This window comes from Anguilla rostrata, chromosome 4 (genome assembly GCF_018555375.3).
Source record: "Anguilla rostrata isolate EN2019 chromosome 4, ASM1855537v3, whole genome shotgun sequence".
In the NCBI taxonomy this organism is placed as follows: Eukaryota; Metazoa; Chordata; class Actinopteri; order Anguilliformes; family Anguillidae; genus Anguilla; species Anguilla rostrata.
The window spans coordinates 55,360,553-55,377,072 of NC_057936.1; the positions used below are offsets into that span (position 1 = coordinate 55,360,553).

Genomic DNA, 16,520 nt, shown 5'->3' on the forward strand with positions numbered 1-16,520 from the left:
GTGTTGTGTCAGTGTGTTTGTGTTTCCAATGAAGAAAATTAATAAAGAATTAATCATAAAAAAAAGTTTAATTGTCTTATCCAGACTAGTATTTGTTGGCAGTTTTGCTCCCAACTTTAGCAAATCAAACAAAATATTATGCCGTAATTGCAAAGCAAAATGCCAAATACAAATTACAACTGATATTGTCATTTAAATTACTAGCAGCTAACTTACAGCTAATTATATAGTTCAGACCAATAACTGTTGTATGAAGTTGTATATGCATACATTTTTACTGTATACTCTTTGTGACTCGTCATTACTACAAAATGAGAAGTTATAAAAAGAGCAATGGAGGGCGGTGATTAGCAACACTTTTATAAGTAAGTAATGTCCATAGCAGGTGTTGACAGAGGTATGTGCAGAGTACCACGCACAGTAATCTCTTTCTATTATATTTGTTCATTTGAGTTTTTGCCTTCATTTTAGGGACTCCAAGGCCTCTTAGGAAACCGTGGACTAGACGGAATATATGGAGCTCCCGTAAGATCCTGCATTTTAATTGGTGTAATTTTATTGGGTTAATGCATACTGAATTTGATTAATTGGATTTGTCTTTTCCATAGGGTCCTGTTGGTAAACCAGGATTAGGAGGGGATCTTGGACAAAAGGGACAAAGGGTACTTTGTTTATTAATTAATTCATTAATTCATTCATTCATTCATTCACAATATACACAGTGATCAAGACCCTCCTGTGATACCCTAATTTTGGATTAAAATGGTAGTGTAAAGTGTGAGGTGTGCAGACAGAATATTGTATCCTTAGCCTTCCACAATTACAGATCTATGAAAAAATGTTAAATGTCGTCTGCATCAATGCTGTATTTCAGCTCATGCCAGCTACTCCATCATGCCACAAGTGCGATGAGGAAAGCATATCTTGCAATGAATGGACTTAAATGTGAACTTTCCTCAAATCCACATTGTAATCAATGCTTGAAATTGATTGGCCCATGGTAGCCATGTTTTTTTTTTCAACATCTAAATATGTCCAAATTTGTTTATTTGATTTTGGCAAAAATGTCAATGTTTAAATGTCTAAAAAATAAATTGTAATTACACCCACTGTAAATGATATCTAATACTGTTGTAGTTTAAGTTATTACTTATTACTTCTAGTCTTTTTTTATCGTTTACAGCACCAGCTTTGAAATGGAGAGTTCAGTGTTGTTTAATTTCTCCTGTATTGCTCATTAGCATATTTCAGCCAGTTGTACAGTGTTTTTAATGTTATATGAGTCCTGTTGTGTGTTGTATGACATCAGAATTAAATAATCTCCTTGAATGGATTGGATCCAAATTTTATTTACTTTTTTCAGGGTCAAATGGGGAAGGATGGAGGTCCAGGAATTCAAGGTCCCATAGGGAAAAGTGTGAGTAAATCTGATATCTGCACCCCATAGTACATGGAGTTTTCAACCACAAAAATTGTTTCCACAATTTCAATTGAAATTGTGGAAACAATGAATATATGGCCTGCTCTTGGCTTGAGTTCTGAACTCATTCCCACGTTTCATAATTAAACAACTTTAGAGTATATTTTTGAGGATTACTGCATTTTCATTTTGGTATTTCGGCGATTGAGATACAGAAATGAACCCCACATAAATGTACACAGCCGATTATTTGATGACTAAAGCCCCTCATGCCTTGCAGAACTGAGTTAAGGGTGTCACATGCCGGTGTGACACCCCTGGGAGGGAGCTGTGGCAGTTCCGGGAAACACCGTCATTTGCCGCATGGAGAGAGAGAGAGCGCACCCACACCAACACAAATTTGAATGAACAAACACCTTCACCCTTCCCCCTCACGGGTTCCAGGTGAAAACAATAAACTAAAACAACAAATAAAATAACGAAGACTTAAGAGAGTAAAATCCAGCAACAGCTTTTCAGCTTCACCGCTGGACTCAGCTGACCATCTTTTCAGCTGCCCAGTTTCTTTCTCCATCTTGCAGTGCTCTGACAAACGGAACTCAAAACACAGCCACTCTTTCGGCGTGTGCACCCGGTCTTTGCCCTGACCGTGGAGAAGAACTAACTAATTAGCTAACTCAACCCAGGTGCGTGTGCTCTCTCCACTGATAGGTGTGACCGAGACAAATCGGTTCTACCGAACCAAATGCGACAATGGGGTTTTATGAAGTAAAACGCAATGGGATAGGAACTCCAGGCCAATTCACACTGTCCGTCTGTGGGCATCAGAAGGGATGAACTGGATAATTATATTTAGCTAAACACATCATGCACCACCCACTTTCAGAGTTATTCAGAGTAATTGCGTGTGAGGATGTGCGTATCTCAAATGCACATAACCAGGCACAGCTTAGAATGTGCAAAAGCACTTGAGCTCCTCAAGTCAGGATCAGGCCCAATACTTGATGATACTTACCAGTTGTTCTGTTGTTGCGTTTCTGTATTGTTAAGACACACTATCCAAATATGATTTAAAAATATAACTCACTCTCTGGCAGATGAATTGATAGGATGGGGGCCATAAACCATAAAGTGTCATGTTAATATTGTCACCTATCCTGTTAGTATTGCTCATTGAGCAATCGAATCCTCCTTATCCAAATATGTTTTTGTGAATGGCCCACACATTGCCTGTGCATATTGAGACTTCCCTTGTGTGGCCATTTTTCAACAGGGAGATCCTGGTAGCAGGGGATTGACTGGTAATGCAGGAAGTGCAGGGATCAAGGTGAGTTTGCAACATTTTTGACGGTAGAGGATGACCAGTTCATCCACTGTCTGCAGAGGACCTCAGGTGTAGACTGCTCTGATGTATTTCATCATGTCGTTATTTAAATTTATTTTTCGTGTACATTAGAGCTGTCGTATTGTTAATAGTTAAAAGTAACAGTTGAATATTTACAGTACGTTTCTTTTATCATAAGTGCATGTTGAAGTCTAACATTCTGTGTTTCAAAATGTTCTCTTGCTTCTGACTTACCTTTTTTTTCCCACTGGTGCATATCCAATTATGTTTTGTATTTTCAGAAAATTACCATAGCTGATAAATTTTCTGCGATAAGCGATGTATGGAAATCTTCCTGTGTGTTCAAAGAAGCTAGCACAGAAATATTTCCAGTCTTGACATTTCTGTTCAAGCCTGGTGTGTTTTTGCCTCAGCAGGGAACCTAGTAAATAAATCTGAAACACTCACTTCGAACCAAGTAGATCATTTTGTGTTTTTGTAAAAAAAAAAAATCTTCAAAAGGATCAGGCTCGTAGAAAACTGCCAAACTGAGACTGAACTGTTTGTCATGACATGGCCCATTTTTTAAATTTATAACGTGCATACCAGGAAGTGCCTAAAAGTATCCTATACATTTTATGGCAGTACAATAATAATGCAAATTTTGCAAGCTATATTTAAGAAGTAACTTCTGACTTTTTAATTGTGGTATGTTATCTTATCCCTTGCCCCTAGCCCTTGGAGCTATTATACATATGTTCTCTATTTGTTTTAAATGTATTGATTTGTATGTTTGGTTAGGGCATTAAAGGCAAAACTGGTCCAAGTGGCCCTCCTGGACAGCCTGGGCAAAAGGTATTGTTATTTTTATCTTCTGTTATAGTATTAGTATTACTGAAATTTATTTGGATTTGTACAATTATAAATATGTAGCTTTCTCCAGAAAAAGAATTTGTCAGTATAATTCAGTTTAACTTTCTTCAGCAAAATTCAACAGAATTTATACTCATTGAATTTGCAGGGCACGTGTTACAGAATATTTATGAACAGACTAATAAATGTATGAACTTACACAGAAAATGTGCTTTGAATATGTAATGGCTGAATAATAAGCAGTATTAATTTCTTGGCTAAAATGCTGCATTAATAATTCCGTATGAACTCTGATGGTTAATTGACATCTTTGATTCAGGGTGAGAGGGGCCAGGAGGGACCAAAGGGGGTGCTTGGGAGCCCAGTAAGTTCTACATCTTCCTCTGATGAAGGCTTTTCTTCTAAGGGATGTTCTCTGACCTCGTCTGTAGGCATGTATGGTCATCACTTCATTGTCTGTTGCAGGGGTTGCAAGGCTTACCAGGACCCAAGGGATACCACGGAGCTATCGTAAATAAATTACTTAGTAGTTACAGTAATTTATGTACCAAAGGCATTTTTGTATATACTCTGCAAAGCTGGTGATGCTTTTAATTCTTTAACCTTGTGCTACCAAAAGATGCTTCAATGTCATGCACATTTAATTTGAATCTAATTTTAATTATATGCATAGCATTGCCATCGTGTATGTTATGAAGGAGCTGTTAAGTTGTTAACATTTCTTTTTCATTTGTAACCGCAGGGCATACAGGGTAATATTGGTCCATGGGGGAAGCTGGGGCTTCAAGGGCCACCTGGGGACCCAGGGCCAGCAGGACCAGTGGGGCCACAAGGGATTACAGGTTACCCTGTGAGTGGCTCACCTTCTGTTTGGGTGCATGGATTAATAGCAAGAGAGGATAGACCAAACGCTGGTATCAAAGTGAAAACATTTATTTTTACTTTTTCTACTATAAGGGTAAAGATGGTCTTAGGGGATCTATAGGACCACAAGGAGGCAAAGGGGAAAAGGTAAGCCTTTGTTTCTAGACAGCACTACATTTTGTTATCCAGTTTTCCTTAAACCACTGATGAGTAATCCAAACTTCTATTCTTATTGTTGGCTCAATTACAGAGATACTACTGAAATAACAATGATATTATTTTGCATTTTCTCTTTGTACAGGGGTTCAAGGGACTTTCTGGGGAGAAGGGAGTTGCTGGTGTCGATGGTGAGGAGGTAGATTGATATACTGCATTGATTACTGATTACAATATTGCAGTAGTAACTGCTACATTAAAAGTTTTGGATGAGTTTACCTTATCAAAATATCTTAGTGTCTATTAGTATTATTACTAATGTTACTGGAAATGTGTATTAGAATTAACAGTTATGTTTTGTAAGACTGTAAGAGGATTAGTACTTTTGCAAAGCAAAGGACCAGTGTTGCTGTGTTTTAGGGCCCAGCTGGTTTAATGGGGGCTTCGGGGACACCAGGACAGAAGGGGCCACGTGTGAGTATCAGTTTGACAGATAAATAGGCCACTTTGTTTATCGGTTAAAGGTAGCATTAGGATGCTGCCTTAGTTGCATGAATAACTTCCTGCTTAATAGTATCTCAGCTGGTGAAGAGTTACGCAGTGGGGAAAGGTGTTCTGTTTATTGCTTTTTGTTTTTTTACTCTAGGGTGATAAGGGGAAGGTTGGGCCTCCTGGTGGGAGAGGGGTGAAGGGAGCCCAGGGAGAGCCAGGCAGTCAGGGCCTTCAAGGCACTAAAGGACCACCAGGGAAGCAAGTGAGTCACAATACTTCTCATATGAGCATGCGGTGTATTCTGTTGAGTTTGAGCAAGCATGTAGGTCTTTCTAAAATGCTGGATGTGACGCTTGTGTATTTCAGTCTTGGTTGTGTACAGGGAGAGGAAATGGTCTTGTGTCTCGGGTTTCAGGGTTATCCTGGAGCCCCCGGGGAGAAGGGATCCCCCGGAGTCCCTGGAGAGAAGGTGAGTCCTTGGACTGGAACTGAGCTGTCAGCCCCAAAGATGGGCCTTGATCACCACTCTCCCATACTACACAAGCGATTATGTCGCTGCTCTCTGAACTGCTCCGTGTGTCTGCAGGGCCAGCCAGGTGTCCGAGGCGCTTCAGGTCTGGCTGGAATGTACGGTCCCATGGGGAAGATTGGAGGTAGTGGTGTCAAGGGAGAGAAGGGCGTAGGAGGACTCAGTGTGAGTATGTCGTCGCGAAAAGGACGAGCACCCACCATTTGCATGCATAAAAGCTAAATTACATGGATTACGTTGACTTATTTGAATGCACTGATAATATTATTTAGACTGTACACCTAGATGATTGGGCCAAAAAGAGGCAGATCTAAGTCAGTTTGGGCCCGGCCTCTAAACAGTCCTGTTTTACTTTTTTAGGGAGTACAAGGAAAGCTTGGCCCTCCTGGCCCTTTTGGGCCAAAAGGATCGTCGGTGAGTTTTGAGACTGTATTTATAATATATCAAATGTTTCTAGCAGTAAAAGGGATATGCAATCATGTGCTAATAGTTAGATACTCTCAGTTTTGTTATTGACCACAAAGTGCAAGAGAGTTTTAAATTTTATAAACTTTTTTTTTCCCGAAAGGGTTTGCCAGGGAAGACGGGGTCCATGGGGAAAGTTGGTTTACATGGACCAAAGGTGAAGTGCACCATTACTAACTTACTGCAAAATCCACTTGTATTTAACTTGACTGTATGAGCATTCACTTCCTTTCTTCTGTATAATAGGTTTTTGAATTGATAAAATTGATACACCATGTACTATTAATTCACATTTAGATCTGTTTTAAACAATGACAAAGGAAAACTGTCATTAATATCTCTTCACAGGGGGAGCATGGGGAAAGTGGAAAGCCTGGTATTCGTGGTGCAGAAGGACAGGGAGTATGTGTTCTTCTGTAGAATTTCAAAATTTTCTCTTGGATTGTTAAATTCATGTATACCTTCTTGACCTCATCTGGTTTTTTTGTTCGTAAGGGACCTCAAGGTTCTAGAGGGAGCAAAGGAGTTCCAGGAGCTCAAGGCAACATGGTCAGTTTGTGTTTTGGACTTCAGAATTACTTCAAATTTGTATGCGCTTAATATACCTAAACTCCCAAGTATGTGTCCTACAGGGGCCAGTGGGACCTAACACATATAAAGGAAATACAGGCCCCAAGGGTAGACCAGGGCCTTTGGGGCTACGGGGCCCCAAGGGCCACAAAGGCAGACAGGGGCCAAAGGTAAGACAGAGACAGTGAGCTCATATATATTTTGATTTAATTTAAAAGTAAAAAAATTTTCATGTGTGTGGATGCATTAGAATAAGTTGTCAGTTTCATGTTTTTCTTTAATGGAGGGTTCGAAAGGCCAAGGAAGGAGAGGGGTCAAGGGTGCTGTAGGTAAACAGGTGAGTTACAACACAAAATTACAATTTTTCATTACTCCTTAGTGCCTTCAGCTAAAGCTTCCCTTAGAGACGTGATGTTCCTGGTGGTCAGAATGAACTCATTACATTCACTGGTGGCCATAACATTGCCTTGGCAGAGAGGATTTCACTCATTACACCAGAGCGAATTCTCTGGTCAGTCAAGTACCTGCCTGCACCTGCACTATGCACCTGCACATGTCACCTTCCAACACAATGATTGGCCAGCTCAGCTGGCGGACTGCTGAATGAAAATCAGTGGTGGCAGGCACACCACAGTTTGAATGTAACCACCAAAACAGTGTGTGCATTGTACTGAGTGTGACCTTCTGATTGGTTCAGGGAATTGAAGGTCCAAAGGGAAAGCCTGGACCACCTGGAAGGGCTGGATTACCCGTAAGTGTTTCTGGTCCTTTAATGCAAACGAGACATTCTTCTCCAATTGTCCCAAAGTTTAAGTACGCATCTTGTAATTAACTGCATTAATGACTTTGGCACAGCGAAAAACAAACGGAACTTTCCTTAAGGTTAAAAAAACAATCAATATGACAGAAATTTGTGAAAATAAATTCAAGCATTCATTTAAGCCTGTTTGCTGGGCTTATTTTCAATCTAAAGCACTATCATTTGTCAGCTAAGGAAGCAATTAAACTGTTGTGTAACCAGAAATGCCTGTCAATGGTCTTAATTATGCTTATTTTAGAAAGGGCAAGATCTATCAAGTGGAGTTTTATGTCTAACTCGTCACCAAGGTAATGGCTTGGAAAGACCATTTCTACTGAATGTTTTCAGTATCAACAAGTTAGTGCAAAATCTGCTTTAGTCTACTTCAAGCAAAGCCACTTTAGTCAGTGTAGATTAAAAAAAGCCAGAGCTGGCAGCCAGGCACTTGAGGCAAGTCCCTCTCTTTACTAGCGGCTACCTGTAGGCACAGGTGTGCTGCATGGTCTTGCCACATATGAAATTGTGCTGTAACTCAGATCAATGGATGCTGTTCATGGCACAGTAACATATTATCCAATTACTGTTAAACTTTGGGAGTTCAGGATTTCAGCTGAGATGTCTTGACTGTCTTGCACTGTATCACAAAGTTTATTCAAGTAATGGCTACATAATACACTAATAACTAATATTTCTTGAGAATTTTTACTAAGTTATGCATATCCTCAATACTTTCTGTACCCCTCTTTCAGGGTAAAAGTGGCTTAGATGGACTTCTAGGTGTTGTGGGAAATGAAGGTGATCCGGTAAGTTTGTTCTTTTGAAATGAGATCGCCTGGTACTAAATGTGTCAGTGTTTCTACATATTCTAGCATATTATATCTATACCTGTGTGATGTCTCTGCACTCAAGAGCTCAAAATGGAACAACAGCTTCATTAAGTATAACACTGTGGCGTGCCAGAGACATTTAGTGAAAGGTTCGTCAGATGTGATGCATGCAGGGCATGGGCATATTACCAAGAGTGGTGATACAGCAGGTGTCCTGCTGTAATATAATCTGCTCATGGAGTCATTCCATTGAGTTCACTGGATTTGGGAACTGTGCATTTCCAGGGGGACATGGGCTACAGGGGAAGGCCTGGAAGAGCTGGGCAGCCTGGAAGGAAAGTGAGTGCGCTACTTTATTTGTTCCTCAACACTGGTTACCATTTCTGGGTGTCTTTTCTCAGCATATACTGACTAATTTCACAACAAACCACGAAAAACACAGCAAACTATCAGTCTTGAAGTTGTTTTTTGGAGGTTCCTCTGGCTTATTGGCTTAGTTATTTGCTTTGTTTGGATTTGTCATATTTATTGTATTCATAAGTTTTAATCATCTCTCAGGATTTTTTACCATTGATTTTTTTTTGTACCATTTTTCACAGGGTCCAGTTGGGATTAACGGTCTAATTGGGAGTCATGGAGCCCCAGGTCATAAGGTGCTTCCTATTCTTCCATTTATTTGGGTAGTGAGACATTTGTTTGCATATTTTAGTCAAGTCAAGTTTTTGGTATTTTTGTTATTGAACACACTTATTATCGTTTGGCTTAGGGTAGTCCTGGCCCAAAAGGAAAGCAAGGACCTCCAGGACCTTCAGGACCTATGGGGCCGAGGGTACAGTACATGTCCTCTGGTGGTTCATGAGTTACCTTCGGGGTTATCAGTAATGCATAATATTGTCTAGTCACATGATGCAAGCTTTATTTTGACTGGTGAGTTGTTTTGCAGGGGATTCCTGGACTAGTAGGAGAGAAGGGAAAGGATGACCATCGAGGACCAAAGGTAGTGCCCACCAACAAACTTGAGCAGATTCAAATAAGTGGCTTCTCCACATTCTGTGTCAGCAGGTTATTTTGAGTTACAGCTCATATTAATAATTAGTGCCATAAATGAAGCACTGTGTATAATATCTACTGTAAAGCCAAATAATTCAAACGAATATAAGAAGCTGCGAACATCAACTCTGATTGATGTTCTTAAATAGCTGTGGGTCTTTACAATGGACAGATCACAATACAGATTTACAGTGCTTACGGTGACTCCATATCTGTGTTTGTATCTATAATTAGACTCTTCCTTTTCTTACAGGGTTTGTCTGGTATCAGAGGGCTACCGGGACCAATTGGGCCACAAGGAGCTAAAGTAAGTTACTTTGTTCAAAGACAGGAGCTTACCAATTCACAGTGCACAGTAGAGTTCCACTGACAGCTATGCTGTTTTCATAGGGGATTCAAGGAACACTGGGATTCAATGGACACAACGGTCCAAAAGGTGTACAGGTAAGTAACTGCCGCTTGAGTGGGCTTTTCAGTTGCTGTACCTACTCATGGATTTCTTGTAAATGTGAGCCGTCTTGCTATACATTACTTTATATACAAATATATATGATTCAAGCACTTCACAGAATGAATGTAAGGCCTCCATTTTGAAACAATGACAATTTAATAATATTTCGTCAATATTATATTTTATATTCTATTTTTTAGGGTGACACTGGGCCTCCTGGTCCTCCCGGACGCAGGGGATTACCAGGACTTCCTGTAAGTGGCTTTGCTTTTTCAGTTTTCATGGCACTGTGAAACTTCAATGTTACTTGAAATGTAATCTGTGTCAGTGCTGTGTAGCAGACTATTCAGAAACATTGAAATGTTTAAAGAGAATGTTTGGTAAGCACTGTAGTGGTTAGAGTCATTGGGTTTTCTGGTGGAAATTCCAGCTTGGTTCCAGTCTGGTTTTAAGCTGGTGCAGCTGGTTTTCAGCTGGTTTGGAGTTGGTCAAGCTGGGCAAGACCATGTTCAGCTGGTGGGCCTGCTTGAAACAGACAGCAGGCCATCACCAACGTCCAGCTGGTTCCAGCTACAGTAGATTCCATCGTGGCAAATGATCACAGGTCATCTGCGCGCTAGATTAGCCAGCAATTACGTCTGACATACAGGCTTTAGGAGCTCTTATCGAGCGCTACACACTTCATGCTTTACATTGTATCCATTACAGGGATAATCTGAAGCATCGTTAGACTGCTGGGCAACGCAGGTCCTACCGAATGAACTGACTTCGGTTAAAGGTCCTACCAGTGCTAACTCCGTCTTGTTGTATGACTACGTAGTAGCGTTCTTGTAAAGCAGCACAAATGGGATGTGTATGACGATCTTTGAAAAGCAACCATCTTAAGTTAGTCTGGCTAAGGACATAACATAACTAAATAACTTGACATAATGAAATAAATACATATGGAATAAAATATCAAGACAAGATGTTGATGTTTTTTATTTTGCAGGGTATGCTGGGAAAGAAAGTAAGTTATTTCTTCAGATGGTGAGAGTGTTTGCTTGCAAGAAAATTATTTTTTATTGTGACTATGACACTATTTGCAATCCTCAGGGCATTTATAGTTATAAGGAGACAGATCTGTGGCATAATACAGACATTACTTTTACATTTTGGCAGTATTCTGGTTACACGGCACAGGTTTTATGTAAAAATGAATTCTCTTGCTGTAGTCATAGCACAATGAATCATTGTTATGGTGAGATATAAACCTTAAAATATTAAAGCAGACAACTAAAAAATGATGTGGAGCACTCTGAAATACTAACCTTATAAATTTCTGGTTTATCTTAGTTTACTGAATCCAGAAACAGTATTTAGGTTATCGGAAGGAGATCAATTATGTTATTTTATTCTCGGTATTTCTTTTATGACATTAGTTAAAAATGTGCACACAATTTTTGATTTACCTACCATGTCGTATGGCCAAAATAAAAGTGACACTGCGATTTTTCCACTAGGTACTTATTTAGTTTTTACTTGCTATTCTATGTGATTCTGTTGCTGACATTCACAGGGCATGAAGGGTGCGAATGGACAGCCTGGGTCTAAGGGAGTAAAAGGCCATCGGGGAAGGCAGGTAAGGAGGCCCGGGTTGTTATTCCGTGTTTTGATATTTTTGATGCCTCTGAAAGATCAACAGTCTTTTGTGAAGACACATACAGTGGATATAAAATAAATACACCTCCTCTAAGTGTTTTCACATTCAGTTGACCTATAGGCTGGAATTAAAATAGAGTAAATCTATTTTTTTCTTGCTAATCTACACACTTAACAATGTCAAAGTGAAAAACGTTTCTTTTCATCAGGGAAGTCCCACTTAAATGCATGAAGTTTATAGAACCTGACACAACAAATGTAAAAACTTTGAAAGGGGGTGTATTCATTTTCTATCCACTATATATGTATAACATACCTTGGTGTTAAATACATTCTCGTAAATTTTACAATAAATACTTAAAGGCTAGGCCAGCATATGATTTTACCAGGCAGCCCGTGCAATGATAAAATACTGTAAATGATCTTACCAATATTATTGAAGAAACTCTTTGTTGCAGGGAAAACCCGGTCCTCCTGGAAGTCCTCGGCAGATAATGCGGCCACAGAATGTAGGTTCACAGTTGAATTAAAAAATTGGTTTGATTCCATAAAATTGATGAGAATTTTTTTTGTTTGTTTTTGCATTCTTTTTTAATGGAATTTGAAACTCAGACTTATGACTTGAAATGAGCTCATTTATATGTTTACTGATGAGTGGTAAGTGATGAAGTGCTAGTTCTTTACTCTGGGATGTCACTGTTTTTTCAGAGATCCGGCACAGTGACTGGGAAGAGACATGGTTTCCAGCACAGTCCGATGATACGGAGGGCCACGGATGTGTTCAGCTGGCCAGAGGGCACCAAGGACAATCCAGCCACCACTTGCTCAGAGTTGATGTTGACCCACCCAAACTTGACAGACGGTGAGTTTGATTGCCTAGCAGCGGCAGTACAGGCTAGTGAGTGTCCTTTCCTGAAAGCCATTTTAAAGTGCTACCTGAGATACTACCGCTACTGCCTCTGAACAAGGTGCCTATCCTGTATTTTTAAAATAGCACCGCAGCTATCAGGGTACTGTCCTTCTCACTGTGAGAGTTAAATCAATATGTCACTCCTCCCACTGGGTTACACTGTCTGTATTGTAAATGTTCTGTAATGACAGAAATGCACAGATGTATCTGAGTTTTCACAGACTTTATACTTACAGGGCACTTCTACGTGGATCCTAATCAGGGCTGCCCTTTCGATGCCCTATACGTCTTCTGTAACTTCACAGCAGGGGGGCTGACCTGTGTTTCGCCTGTCAAATCTCAGGTGATGAGCCCCATTCTGCCTCAACACGAAACACAGTCTGTTATAGACAATGGCTAAGGTCACTGTTCGGGTAGTGAAGGAAATGTTTGTGGGATATGCCAAAGATTACAAGACTTCTTGCTTCAATCTAACGAGCAATCAATTTTTTAATGAACCACCTTTTAATTACCCTGGCCTCTGGGGGAAATTAATGATGCATAAATTGGATCTACCTTGCTTGAATCACATAGATTGTGTAAAATAGCAGTGTGTCGATTTGTTTTGTTTTTTTTCCTGGAATGAAGACTTTTACGCTGAACGTGATGACTGAAATAATTCACAAATTTGTGACATTGTAAGTTATAGAACATAATTTATTAGCGGCGATGAACTATGACATGTTTACATCATTCTATGATTAGGAGGAATTTTCTGATATATTTGTACCCAGATCTGATTCTTCTCTCTGCAGATTTCAGGAAGATGGGAATCTGAAAAGAAGAGCTCCAATGCTTCAATCCAGTGGTTCAGTCAGCTTAGTAATGGCTTTTGGGTAAATTCTGACCAGCCACACATGACAAATTTGGGAAACGTATTCTTAATATTGTTAAAAAGTCCAGGAAAGGACCTACAAGTGTCTAATGGTTTGTGTAATTTTCTTCCAGTTTGAGTACACAGGCCTCACCACAGTCCAGCTCCGGTTTCTGAGGCTACATAGTCACTCTGCTTCTCAGCATGTGACCATAGCTTGCCCTAACTCTACTGACACTCACAATGGGACATCTAAAGGGAGCAATGCAACTCACAGGATTCTACGTTTCATGGGAGACTCCAAAGAACAACACAGACTCTCAGATTCAGCCTACACCACTGTGTCACGGCAAGGTTGTGAGGTAGGAGCTGAAGGCTGTTCCTGTGAGACCTTACTATGAATATGTTTTGTATGATTAATTATTAGCTGCTGTCATGTAGCAGACCTGTAGCAGATGTAGCTCAGTGACTATTATTGTCCTGTCACTGCAGTTCATATTGTTGCCACTAGATGTCAGCCCACACACATTAATAGGCATTTTCACAAGCCTGCATTTAAAAAAAAACATTTTTTAGTATAACATTCAATAACATTTACTTTTAGTTATGTCCTATTATGACCTTTATGTATATTTTCTTGTGAAAAAATTGTCGGGGACAACCAATAGGCAGTGGTATTAAGAGTGGGATGGTGTTATAGCAATGGCAGCATGTCGATGTGCTGTGGTCTTGTCTGCAGGTAGAGGTGCAGGTGTCTGTTCGGAGCAGTGCAGGGGTACTGGGGAGCGACATGGACCTGCTGCCCCTCAGAGACCTCAGTGTGAGGCGCAGGGGAGAGCACTGGGTGCAAGACTTCAGGGCTGTCCTGGGACCGTTGTGCTTTTTGTAGCTGGTCTGTCCAGTGAAAAATGACTGCTCTGTGCTGGGATTCATTGCCTTTAGAGACATTGGAATGAGACAGTGCTGAAGCAGCAGGAGCTTGAACTCTCCATTGCATTTCTGTGGCAAAACTGGAGCAGAAGTACCATGGAAATTCCAGCCAGAGAGTGAGGAAGAGCAACGAAACCCGGACTGCAGTGCTTGTGCATTGATCATTCGGGGGTGGGGGTGGGGGGCATTAGAATTGAGACATACAAGCTGAAATGTGCATCTCTTTCCAGTGTTTTTAGATAACATTTTCATATAGCTTTATATATTTTTGCTTCATAACATTTATGTAGATTTGTATTTTGAACTCTGTTCTGAGTAATGAAAGATTTCTACATAAACATATGATTTTTTAGTCATGCGTGACTCAACTTGAAATTGAGAATGGCTCATCCTCTGAATCTGAACTTTTCCCTTCTGCAGTGCTGATTGTCACTTCCCAGTGTAAGAAATAATTCATAGATTTGCATACCCCGGTAAAAAATAGTAAACACTGCAAACATTTTATACACAGTAGTGCACTATTTTTTGAGTCATGTAATTAACAGGAATATGTTACTTTTTAAGTGTAATGAGATTTTGATTTGCTGATGTAAATTGATGTTTTCTTAAAGATCTTTGACTTATACGTTATAAATTGATTTGCTGATGTAAATTGATGTTTTCTTAAAGATCTTTGACTTATACGTTATAAATTGATTTGCTGATGTAAATTGATGTTTTCTTAAAGATCTTTGACTTATACGTTATAAATTTCAGTGGGTAATAGATATACAAAAATATGCTAGGATAAATTTTTACAGTTCTCCTCATTTGCGAGCACTTAATTTCCAAACACTCCACATATAGCCAACAAGATTATCTGGAGAATCTCTGAATAAAGCTGCTTTTATAACGAAATGTGTTAAATAAAAGTTTCCACATGGAAATGACTGTGCATCATATTTGTAAAAGAAAAGAAAAGCTGTTGATTTAGATTGTGTGAGTGACATCAGCTCCATATTTTCACATGAGTGACTGACCCGCTGTTCTCCTGCTGGGGCCCGGTGGGTCAGTGCATTGGGGTGAATAATCTCTCAGCTCAGTTTCAGGTCTTCACATCAATGGCGATTACGGCCTCTGGCCAAGCTGGACAAAGAGCTTTTATCCACGTCCTTCTAAATGCCTCGCCCATGTGCACCCTGCAGCCACTGGCCTCCACCAATACCAGGGACCACAGTGACACTCTTAGGAGTTTCCCAAAATTCTAAATCCAGCTTTCTCTCTCATTTTCTCTCATTTTTTAAACATAAATGGGCCATGCGCTCATCCCTGTGAAATTTAAGCTAGACGTGTCCTATAGTAGCTCTACGGTTGTGGCTCTGGATCAAAGGACGCACTTAGCCTAGCATTGGACACTGATTTATATCCAGGGCCCCCTGGAAACAGTGTTAACCCCAGTTTTCTCCCATAACATTGAGGTTTTTCCCTATTACTCTTTTGTATACTGTCTAATCTTCCCAGGACCCTGATCAATTTCATTGCATTTTATTGGAATAAAAATAAAAAATAAATTGTATGCATAAAGCCAATGTTTTTTATTTCAAATTTTAGAACTGTGATGTGTTAAATGAAAGTAAAATGGAAAAAAGTGCTTTACCACCTGCAAAATGAGGAATTGTAAAGACTGTCAGAAATTCAAAAAAAATCTATTTGCCATCCTTGGACAATGTAAGAGTGTCTCCTCTGACAGATCAGGCACCTACAGCCTGCCCGCATCCGCTCTGAATGAAAGCGCAGCTCCACAAGGTGATTTTGGAGAAAAGGGTATTTTCTGTTTTTTAATGTCAATGTTCCTCTGACCTTGAAGAGTCTTCTGCTGTTTCATGAAATCAGTGACTCCCCCACCTCTGACAAGCTTTTTATTCCCTCAATACTCCGACTGATAAATTAGTAAAGACTTGTAAGTATAATATTCAACACAAATGACTTAAAATATGGTTGGTCTATCGTTATCTATTTTTTAACCAGGCTACTGTAACTATCTTTATAACGCTACGTTTCTAAATCGCTAGCCTATTTGTCATTCATGGTAAAGGAAAAATGACTGAATCTATACCTATATGTTTCTTTGAGCTAGAATGGATGTGAGTTTGCATGTATGTATGTGTATGCATATCTCATATATGCATTAGTATGATCAGTTACTCAGATAAGGATAACTTTAGTCCACATGCGTTTCTTAAATGGTTCACATTTTTAGAAACCATTCCGCTGAGCTACTCACCACGAATTATGTAATAACTTGGGGGGCCGGAGTTCTCCTAACTTGTGTAGGCTACGCGCAGCTCGCTCTCTGTTTGCCGTTAGATTTGTTAGCCAAATAACAT

At 39.8% G+C, this 16,520-nt stretch overlaps 1 protein-coding gene across 1 annotated transcript; it reads left to right on the plus strand.

Moving 5' to 3' along the window:
* Nucleotides 1-472: 472 nt before the first annotated feature.
* si:dkey-21p1.3 (collagen alpha-1(I) chain) lies at nucleotides 473-14,784 on the plus strand. Its single transcript, XM_064333292.1, has 37 exons — nucleotides 473-525; nucleotides 609-662; nucleotides 1,364-1,417; nucleotides 2,694-2,747; nucleotides 3,546-3,599; nucleotides 3,937-3,981; nucleotides 4,083-4,127; nucleotides 4,360-4,467; nucleotides 4,575-4,628; nucleotides 4,783-4,836; nucleotides 5,058-5,111; nucleotides 5,284-5,391; nucleotides 5,545-5,598; nucleotides 5,716-5,823; nucleotides 6,019-6,072; nucleotides 6,227-6,280; nucleotides 6,472-6,525; nucleotides 6,619-6,672; nucleotides 6,756-6,863; nucleotides 6,980-7,030; nucleotides 7,391-7,444; nucleotides 8,242-8,295; nucleotides 8,605-8,658; nucleotides 8,919-8,972; nucleotides 9,086-9,148; nucleotides 9,263-9,316; nucleotides 9,623-9,676; nucleotides 9,760-9,813; nucleotides 10,021-10,074; nucleotides 10,812-10,829; nucleotides 11,379-11,441; nucleotides 11,920-11,970; nucleotides 12,170-12,323; nucleotides 12,608-12,714; nucleotides 13,166-13,246; nucleotides 13,359-13,586; nucleotides 13,964-14,784. Exons 3-37 carry the CDS (start codon nucleotides 1,370-1,372, stop codon nucleotides 14,111-14,113), a joined length of 2,508 nt encoding a protein of 835 aa, XP_064189362.1. The 5' UTR covers nucleotides 473-525; nucleotides 609-662; nucleotides 1,364-1,369; the 3' UTR covers nucleotides 14,114-14,784.
* Nucleotides 14,785-16,520: the final 1,736 nt, after the last annotated feature.